Source organism: Mytilus edulis, chromosome 9 (assembly GCF_963676685.1).
Source record: "Mytilus edulis chromosome 9, xbMytEdul2.2, whole genome shotgun sequence".
In the NCBI taxonomy this organism is placed as follows: domain Eukaryota; kingdom Metazoa; phylum Mollusca; class Bivalvia; order Mytilida; family Mytilidae; genus Mytilus; species Mytilus edulis.
Genome location: NC_092352.1, coordinates 8,467,110 through 8,478,056, shown reverse-complemented (window position 1 = coordinate 8,478,056; position 10,947 = coordinate 8,467,110). Strand labels below are relative to the sequence as shown.

General features: G+C 33.6%; 1 protein-coding gene across 1 annotated transcript; it reads left to right on the top strand.

Annotated features, from left to right (window-relative positions):
• The first annotated feature begins 1,646 nt into the window (after window positions 1–1,646).
• On the top strand, window positions 1,647–9,777 carry LOC139487570 (uncharacterized). Its single transcript, XM_071272458.1, has 2 exons — window positions 1,647–8,033; window positions 8,724–9,777. The coding sequence occupies exons 1-2, from the start codon at window positions 1,737–1,739 to the stop codon at window positions 8,844–8,846; spliced, it is 6,420 nt and encodes a 2,139-aa protein (XP_071128559.1). The 5' UTR covers window positions 1,647–1,736; the 3' UTR covers window positions 8,847–9,777.
• The last annotated feature ends 1,170 nt before the right edge of the window (window positions 9,778–10,947 follow it).

The window sequence follows — 10,947 nt, the reverse complement described above, 5'->3', positions numbered from 1 at the left end:
TATGTGGTGTTAATTTCGATGTATTTAGCATACATGCAGGTATCGACGATTCAGACATTGCTACAAAGTTCAATCAAGTGAACCAAAGTGCTCTTCAGAATATATCGAACATGTTCTGGTTATTTCTGGATGAAATCAATACTTGCAATCATCTTGGGCTAATATCAGATTCTCTGTGTCATCGAATGCTCTTTGGAAAAGAATTAGCTCCGAATCTGACACTCCTAGCTGCTTGTAATCCATACAGACTTCGTGAAGAAAATGAAATACTGACAACAGGATTGCAAGGGAAAATAAAACAAGATGAACTGTCAAGGTTAGTGTATAGAGTCCATCCTCTTCCAGAAACGTTGATTGACTACGTTTGGGATTATGGAAGCTTGAGCAAGGATGATGAAGTATTGTATATTTTTAAGATGGTTGATAATGTATTTTCCGAAGCAATTCTGAACCGATTATTGGCAGATGTGCTTGTCAAATCACAACGTTTTGTCAGAGCTGTTGAAAACAATGATTACTGTGTTAGTCTTCGGGATGTTGATAGGTGTCGGAAATTAGTGCAATGGTTTGACAAATTCCTATTAAAAAAGAATCAGATCAATTCGAATAGAGATAGGCAAGTAAGAGCAATAATTTTGGGATTAGCAATTTGTTATCACAGTCGATTTCCAGAGGGTAAAAATAGAAAGAATTACCGCCAAGAAGTACAAAGATGTTTATGTTCAACGCTATCCTATAAGATTACTAAAGACGACATTTTGGACCATATTTTAACCGAACAGAAAGATATTTTAAATCTGATGACGGAACTTCCCCCTGGTACTGCGCTTAACACTGCTTTACAGGAAAACGTGTTTATGCTGTTAGTTTGTATCTTGAACAAAATACCAATATTCCTTGTTGGAAAACCAGGATGTAGCAAGTCATTATCAATGCAGCTTATACGCAGCAATCTACGAGGAAAGGATTCATCCACTCCTTTGTTTCAGGATATGCCGCAGTTATTTTGTGTATCTTTCCAAGGTTCAGAATCATCAACTTCTGATGGAATCATAAAAGTTTTTGAAAAGGCTGAGAAATACCAATCGCATAATGATGAACGCGATGTCTTGTCGGTTGTAATACTAGATGAAATAGGATTGGCTGAGATATCAAAATTCAACCCACTGAAAGTGCTCCATGGCCTGATAGAACGTCAAGACGAACAACTAAAAGTTGCAGTGGTAGGAATTTCTAATTGGGCCTTAGATGCTGCAAAGATGAATAGAGCAATTCATTTATCAAGACCAGATATGGATCTAGACGATCTTATCTATACTGGAAAATCAATAAGCGAAAGCATGATACCTAGTCAAGAAGTAGGTGCATTTAGTCTTGATAAGAAACATACCAGTGAACAACAAGCAGACCGCACTGAATTACTTGAGGGAATAGCAAAAGCGTATAATGAATATTATTTGCACGAGCTGAAGTTTCCCAATTTCCATGGACTCCGCGACTTTTATTCTCTCATCAAATATTTGGGAAGGAATATAGATATAAGTGAAAACACAGATAGCAATGAAGTACGTGAAGTTATTCTGACAGGCATCTTGCGGAATTTTGGTGGTCTCCCAACAGAAAAAAATTAAATTTTGGAAATATTTAGGAAGTATATACTAGGAATTACTCCAAAAGAAATACCGGTTATAAAGCTCATTGCTGAAAATATAAGAGACAATTCATGTCGTCATTTAATGCTAATAACGAATGGGGACGCAGTGGTCAGCATTCTTGAAAATCAACTAAATGAATTAAGAATGCCTTTTGACTTTATTTTTGGTAGTAGATTTGATGATGACTTAACTGATGCTTACAACTATAGAATTCTTAGCCGAATAATTCTTTGTATGGAACAAGGTATGGTTTTGATACTGAAGGATCTTGAATCGATATACGGCAGTTTATACGACATGCTAAATCAAAATTATACAGTTGTCGGGAAGAAGAAACATTGTAGAGTAGCATTAGGACATTATAGCAATCCAATGTGCCAAGTACATGACAACTTCAAATGCGTAGTCCTTGTCGAAGAATCTAAACTAGATTACTCAGATCCACCTTTTTTGAACAGATTTGAAAAACAACAAGTTACATTTTCTGACTTTCTAAACAAAGAAAGTATGAAAAAAGCAGTTGATGAACTTGATAAAGAAATGGTTAACTTTTGTACGATTCCGGATCATTCCTTCTCGCCGTATGATTTGATACCATTATACAGCCAGAATTTGCTAATTTCGCTTTTAATCAGGTCGCAACAGCTCGCTAAATGCACTTCATCGATCGCCACAGTTAAACAACTAGCATTTGATACTTTGCTATGGCTTATTCCTCCGGAAGTTATTATTCGTTCAACGGAAAGTGTGTTTTCAAAATCGAAGACCCCTGCTGAGATAAATCAGACAATCAACAAATATATGAAATTGCCTATTCACAATGGTTTATGTCATTATTTTGACATTTTACACTTTGAATCTACTGACAAAGTGGAACAAACTGACACAGCAGACGATATCTTAAAGGAAGAAACGGACTCGGATACAGTTGACGCGAAATACTTAGATATTGCACAGTGCACTTTGATTGATACTCAGAAGACAGACAACCCCATCCTAGATGAAACAAAATTAATAGAAGATGACACCGATATCGAAAAAGAGATTTTTACCAACAGCTTTAAAGAACAAACACAAGTATGGGAGGAAAACGTACAGTTGAATCTGTTTGCAGACAAGGAAATGGTGTCAGGATACGATTCAAACGAACGAAAGGGAAAATTGGATAGTTGTGCATATTTAAATGTTGTTAACACATTTTCGGGAATAAATGCATTAATAGACACTTCTTCTCAATGGCAAAAACTACAGAGAGAAAAAATGGCTACTTTTAGATCTGAAAAACAGTTTTCCCTCACTGTTGAAGAGTTTTTCAAGTCTGACAATAATATATTTCTGCTGCACTGCATTAGTTCAACAGAGAGCCAACACTTGTTGCTTGTAAAGGGAATAATAGAGAAACATATTCGAACTCAAAAGATAGATTTATGTAAGGAAGGAAAATATATATGCATTATTGTACATTTGGAAAGAAAAGGCTCTAATGATATACCACTGACCTTTCTGTCTGGTTGGAGATTATTGTTTATAGACAGTATCAGAACACCTCGGACTTTTCTTGAACAATTCCGTAGTGTTGATCAAGTTCAAATTGTAAATGAACGCAGGCCTTTAGATGACTATATCAGGAACATGATATTATGGGCATTTTCTAGAATAAACTTTACATCTAAACATATCTCTGTTCAAACTATTGAAGATTTGATAACGAGGATGAAATCTTCCAGCGAAATTATCACTACTATTGAGGCCTATATCATTAGTTGGATAACGAAAAGATCATTTAGCTATGATCTGCAAAATTTTGGATCAACCTCAATGTGCTTCGATGTGGCTAAAAATCAATACGAACTATTGAAGGCGGGGTCTTTTATTGATGCTCTTGAACATAGTATTCAAGAAATCATCAGGCTTCCACTCACACTTTTTATATTCAAATTAGTTGAGCAAAACTTATTAAATCCTCTATTTGTGGAAGATGCCAGTACCCCAGAAAGAAAACTTATATGGAAACAAATGGTTTTATCTGGAAATTACATTAGTACCGATGATATTCCTCCGCCTTCTGGTCCTGAATGTTATTTGTGTAGTAGTGATCCTTTAAACTTTTACATGCCTTGCAGTCAGTTATTAATGATGCAAATTGACTCTCGAAAAAATGAATATCTTGAAATCATAGGACGAATTCGATTAGATAATTCCATCGACCCAGATGAAGAAATGCCGAACGATCTTTTTGAAAATGCAACCACTAGTTGTATTGATTTCATCTGTCACGAGGCTTTTTACATTTCCGAAGAATTTACCTACACAGATAGAAATAAGGATTTCATTCGGGATTTCTGCAACTACAATTCCTTTGCCATACTGAGCGAAACGAATGAATTACAGAGAATTAACATTTTTAAATGGGCATTATCAAATTTTATAGACCTTGGCAAACTGGAGAATGCTGATTTCCTTTGTCTTGTTTCAAATATGCATGCAGGTTTATGGGTATATGGCCAGGTTATAAATGCAATATGCGAACTGGTTAATTTATTAATTCGGTCAATTGATATTTCAATTTTACCAATTCCAGCAATGAGTTGGTTTAAAGAATTTGTAAATGAGGCGAGCTATTTTGTCACACAAAACAACGAAATCCAACATGATGACGAACATTTATCGATCAGTTGTAACGATAGTAGCGAAATAAATGAATATGAACTTAAAACATTGAACAATGTATCAACTCATGACGTTGAATCAAGCAACATTTCAGACTCCTCGGGGACAGCCAATAACTCATATATTGGAACGAATAACAACCCATCAAGGAACAATGAAAATGATATGATTGCTCGTCTTCGGGATGCTAAAATGCAACCAGGATGTGATATGATCCAAAACAAAAGCAGTTCAATGTCAAGAGAACAATTAGTGAAACACGTATGCTTATCACTTCTCCCAACAAGAGAAGTATTGAAGGACCTAGACATTAATGAATGGCTCTGCTTAATAAGGAATGTACTTCCTTTGGCTCATAGTGTTCATGATGATTCATGTGAACTAACAGCTTTGAAGTTTTGTCAAGACTTGGTAGATGTTAGTGTAGTAAATCAAAACATTCCTGTCACTGACATCAATGATTTAGGACACTGCATTCTTGAATGCTATGGAAACTTGGATTCAACGAATGTTTGCAAATGTTTATATAGAATTTTGAGAAACCTAAAGTTCAAAACGTCATTGGAAGAAGGGAAATTTCAGAAGCTTTTTTGTTCGTATATTTTGCGCTGTTTGATTTCAGCACCGGGCAATACTGAACCGTTGAAGTTTGTGTTAAGGGAAATTACGAGAAAAACATTTCTTGATCAAACATTGAAATATTTTGGACAAGTTGTTAAATTTGCAGTCATCATAGATTTGAGCGAAAATATGGACATATATGTAAACATGTTGAAAGATGAGGACAGTTTTGAGGATGAGGAAAATATTAGTTTCTGCTTTGATTATTATTTAACTAACCTTGTAATCACAAATACGGACAATCTGTCGTTACCAATCTTATTGTTGGATACGTTAGAGCATTATGCGTTTGATGAATATCTCACCATTGAAAACTTGAAATCAGTAGACAGTAGTTCGGACGAAATACTACAATGTCTTGCTCAATCTTGTCAGATTATGGAAACAGCTGACTTTTGCCTGAAATTTATCGTTGCATTGGCATTCATAAGAAAGTTTATGGCACTTTTTGTTGACCTGCTGGAATCTACAAAATACAATTGCTGCACATTCCCAATTCTTTCCCAACACATAAATTCGGCTATGGACGTTAGTACCAAAAGCGAGTATCGTGAACTGTTATCTTCGGAAATACTTCATTTATTCATGAAACATATTGACCAAAGAATGGGGCATCAACATATTCAGAATATATGTAGAAGGGTTGAACCATACATTTCTGTCTTTCAAAATATCCAATGGGAGACCAAATATGTGGAGAAATCGTCGGTTTTCAACCCGTTATTTCTCCACTTGGACAAGGAGTGTTATAATTTGTTCCTTACTCAAATAAGTTCCGTAGGCCATAAGAACAATAAACTGAATGAACTATTGTCAGAAAGAAATGGAATATGGAATTTCGTCTGTCTCTTGACTCAAAGTTGCTTTATGACTAAATGTTTGAGGGAAAGAAACGATAGTGAGACACAAGTAGCTGAACAATTATCGAACTTAGTTCAAAAACTACAAATCACTGATGAAATAAAAAACCTTATCAACAAAATGCTTGGAATGATGAACTTTAAACACAACATGTTCAATTTATCTGTGATGGTTGAGTCACCACAGACACAAATTATCTCGGTTATAATTCATTTAGCTTGTATTGTTGGAAATCTAGCCAGTCATGATAACTTCTGGTATCAGCTGATTATGAAGCCTCGTTCAATAGCATCATCCAATGTACCATACACAAGGTTTAAAAATGTGCACGAAAATGAGTCGTCAAATGAATTTTCTGTTATTCCAAATGTTGTAGGTCACATACTCCAATTTTTGCTACATGGCAGTCTGGTTTTGTCTTCGGAATTAGAAACAATATCTCTGGAAGATATTAAAAATAGTGTAGGTTTTGATTGTGGTGATATTCAAGACTATTTAGAGATGCAGCTTCAACAATATTGGCAAAGTTTGGAAAATTTATTACAACTAAACAGTAATGACTTGTGCATTTTACTACATAGTATTCTATTTAAGTCCCTCAACTTGTTTACAGTTAAACATCAATGTGAAGACGTAGAAGACGCATATACCAGGTTTATGACAGACCAAGAATGTCTTATACACCAAATAGTAATGGAAAGATACATCATAATTCAAGAGTCAAAGCAGCACTCTGCGTCACTGTATGGTAAAAGCGAAACGTCAATAAAAAATTGTGTCTTAGAAATAACGCCATGCAAATCCAGTTCCAATATGACATTTGTTACACAATTATTCAGAGTGTATAAAAAACCTTCGAAACTCATTATGCTTTCCGATCTTCATATGAAAACAAAAAAAGAGTTTCCCTTTCTTCGTCTTGTAATTGAAAATCTGGATAAACTATGTTTGCCAGAAAAGATGCTATCAATTTTAAAATGGCATTTAACATTGGTTACATATGTTAGTAACAAGTATCTGAAAGTAGATTTTAAAGATGTAACAGTTTCAAAGCTAATTGCCGACGAGCATGACGATAAAAGAAGAGAAGTATTGAAATTGTCTTTTGAGTCATTCAAAAATGATTGGAATGAAATACGGTCTCGTCAGTGGCAGCTCTTAAATACGGAAGATACTTACTTGATGGAGTCAATGCAACCAATGACAAAGATGAACTACGCTGCTATTTGTGGAGAAAAATCACAGCTACAAATAGTAATCAATGGTTTAGCAAAAATTCAAAACAATTTCCTCTGCCTGGCACATAGCTTAAAATCTATCAAAAAAACTCCAAAAACTGTCCCGTTACTTGATGTCAGAAGTAAAGATTTGTTAAGATTTCAATGGAATGACCGCTATTTGCAGTTTTCACAGTGTGATTCCAGATATGGTTTTAGTCAAAAGATAGATTTTGACTATGAAAAAATAGAACAGGAAATGCAGGCAGAAGTTTTGTTCGGAAAGTGCTTCATAGATGTCAAAGTACTTCCGAAAATAACCTTTACAGACGATTTGTTCCGAAACACCATAGAACTTTTAAAGGAACTACAATCAAATCTGGATCAATATCCGTTAACTTCAGATATAAAAAAGGAAGTAGAACAGAAGAGTGAACGAGATGCATCACAAATATCTGACCTGCTGACACATACTGGAATAGTCCTTTCTCTTATCAGAAAAACAGGCGCTCAATCAGAACAGCCTATTTCCGAATATCTACAAAGGTGGGAGACTGTATTTGGAATTTCTTCCTTGGAATCGAATATTTTCCCAGAAGAGATTAAAATTGGTCATATAATTACTTTTTATCAATGGTTGGAGGAATTGAATGGAGAGAATTTAGCCAACTTGTTGGGGGATACGTATCGTATGCAACTTCCAAGAGAGGGTCGGGATTGTTTGCTAAGATTTTCAAAAGGCAACATGAAGTCAATTGAAAAGCTAGCCCATGCTGTTAAAGTATTTGTCCACAGATGTCTTTCGTCTAGTGATAACGTTATTCGGCCACACCAATCCCTGATTGACTATTTATGTGATGAGCATTTCTGGTGGAAGGATGATTTTGAGAACGGATATGTATTGTGTGAGTGTGAACATCTCCGACTTTCTCTGAAAGAATTGTTGTCACCAGCAATTCAAGTTGAACATATATGTGAGGCATTACAGTGCATAATGGAACTTTTGGAGGTAACGTATAATTAATAAATATAATACTATTTTTTTACAGAGATACTATATAACTGTAAACCAAGTCTTAACGGCGTCTGTAAAAGTGTTTTTAAGTTATGACATTCATTTTTCCATTTAATAATCTTTGATTAGATAGCTTCCTTTAATTCGGGTGTAGCCAAAGGTAATATCTTTGGCTAGCTTGTTTGTTAGCTGAACCGTGAGTCATTATTATGTCAGTGATACTGCCCTCCTTTCGAAGTAGCCTAGTCCAACAGACAGGTAGATTGGTTATCTGTCGGACTAGTCTACTCTTACCTAACAATGACTTCACGGTTCAGCTAACAAGCAAGTTAACCAGAGATATTACCTTTGGCTACACACTCAATAAAATTGGCTGTAAGAGTACGTACAAGCAAAGTCTATCTTTTCGTGCAATGATATTAAAAACATATAACTTTTCTACACGAAACATTATTATTCCACATGCAAAACTTATAAGATGGATTAAAATAATTGAGTGAGAGAATGTTCGGTAATCGCCAATGAGACGGCAACTCATATGTTTTAAATAATCAAAATAGTCACCCAGAGTTTACTATGCAGAAACAATGAACAAGCAACAAAAAGTAGACATTCAAAATGATCACATATTCTACATAACAATATGAAATTGGCAGCTCATAAATTTCGTGCTCTGTATTTCAGGATTCTAAACAAAAAGATGCGCGTGCACAAGGAATTTCAATTGGTTACCAAACTACTGGACTAAACGAATTGCCAAAACGAGCAAGAAGCAAAGCAGCTGCGAAGAAATTTATGAAAACTTAATCAAGTAAGGTGACATTTTCGGTTACACCTACTTCCATAGTTAATAAACAAGATTCATGCATTACTTTGTGATCCTGAATCTGCATCCAGATCAACAAGGAATATTATTATATTTTATTATGACAAACTGATGTCTGACTGGTCAATATAATTGCCATTGTAAATATTGCTTATAACCTTGTCTTTTGAATTGTCACTGATTTATTATAAGTATTATAATGATTTTAATCGGAAAATTAAACTTTCAGTCAGATTTTATTAAATGTTTGTATAAACAGGAATACATTATAATAGGAATACATTATAATAGGAATACATTATAATAGGAATACATTGACATATAGGGTTTATATCTTTGTCAATTGTTTCTTTTTTGTTGAAAGTTGTTTCGTTGTCAATCATACATACCACATCTTTTAATTATTATATGTTTTATATCAAAATATATAAATAATGAAGTTGTATTAAGTGTGCTTTTCGTGTACATTGATTGATTTTATTTTTGTTATAATTGTGTATATCAATACTTTAATCTAACAGAGATATTTTCTGATTACATTTTAACTGCATGTATTAAGAATTTCACACTTTCTCCTTTATCAGCTTTTTTTTAACAATTTATTTGATACCTTTAAAGTTAAGTTTTTAAATGAATAGATATTGAATTGGGCAAATTGCTTTTTAATTTTGTATGGGTATTGGCAATGATATAGTGGTGTGATTTGTTAATAGATGCTTCTGTGAAACAGATCTTTCTTATTGCCCTTACAGAGATAACGCAAAAAATACTCCGACATGTACAATTGTAAATAATTCACATGTATCATGTACAATTTAATATCTTAAATAATTGTTTTATTTCGCATTGTTTACTAGATAAATAGTGTATTCTCATAAAACCATGCAAGAGGTAACAGAGAAGTTTATGCATGCATACAAAATATTATGATAATTTTTGTATATATAGGAATAAATTATAAAAGGTATACATTGACATTAAAGGGTGTATGTAAGATATATTGGTTTAATCCTTGCCGTTTCTTCTTGTTGGTGGGCACCTGTTTCATTGTCAATCATACCACATCTTATAAGTATGATATGTTTTATATCAAAAGATGTAAATAATGAAGACAAACTTTATCAATGTGCTATTCGTGTACATATATTGAATAGATTTTTATTGTTATTGTGTATATGAATACTGTAATCGAACAGAAATATTTTCTAACTACTAAGAATGAGTTAAACTTTCCAATTGATATTTTATAGTGTGTCTTTCTTTGTTGTGATGTTATACTATTGTTTCAGAAAAGGGAGAAGGTTTAGTATTAATAAAACGTTTAATCCTGCTGCAAATGTTTGCACCTGTCTTAAGTCAGGAATCTGATGTATAGAAGTTGTCGTCTGTTTATGAAGTTCATACGTGTTTCTCGTTTCTCGTTTTTATATAGATTAGACCGTTGTTTTTCCAGTTTGAATGGTTAAACACTAGTAATTTTTTTTTGCCCTTTATAGCTTGCTGTTCAGTGTGAGGCAAGACTCCGTGTTGAAGGCAGTGCCTTTACCTATATGGTTTACTTTTATAAATTGTTACTTGGATGGAGAATTGTCTCATTGGCACTCATACCACATCTGCCTATATCTATGGATTTCTGTATATATAGGAATAAATTATAATAGGAATATATTGACATTAAAGGGTTTATGTCAGGTATGTTGGTTTAATCCTTGTCAATTGTTTCTTTTTGGTTGGAAGTTGTTTCATTGTCAATCATACCACATCTTTTAATTATTATATGTTGTATATCAAAATATATAAATAACGAAGCTGTATTAAGGTAGATCATAAGTAAATCTATTTTGAGACAGAATTTTCTTATACTTAGCCAGAATGAAGATTTTAATATGCTCTTTTCAAAAATATAATAAAAAGTAGGGGTCACCGTGCTATTTTTCAAGCTATGAGTCGTTGAAAATTGCATACATTTGGTTAGATTGTTAATGGAAAAACACAATTGTGTGCATAAAAAATAATCTATGAGATAGAATTTTGAATTAAATTGTGAAAAGATAGGTTTTGTAATATGTTTTAAGAAAATAA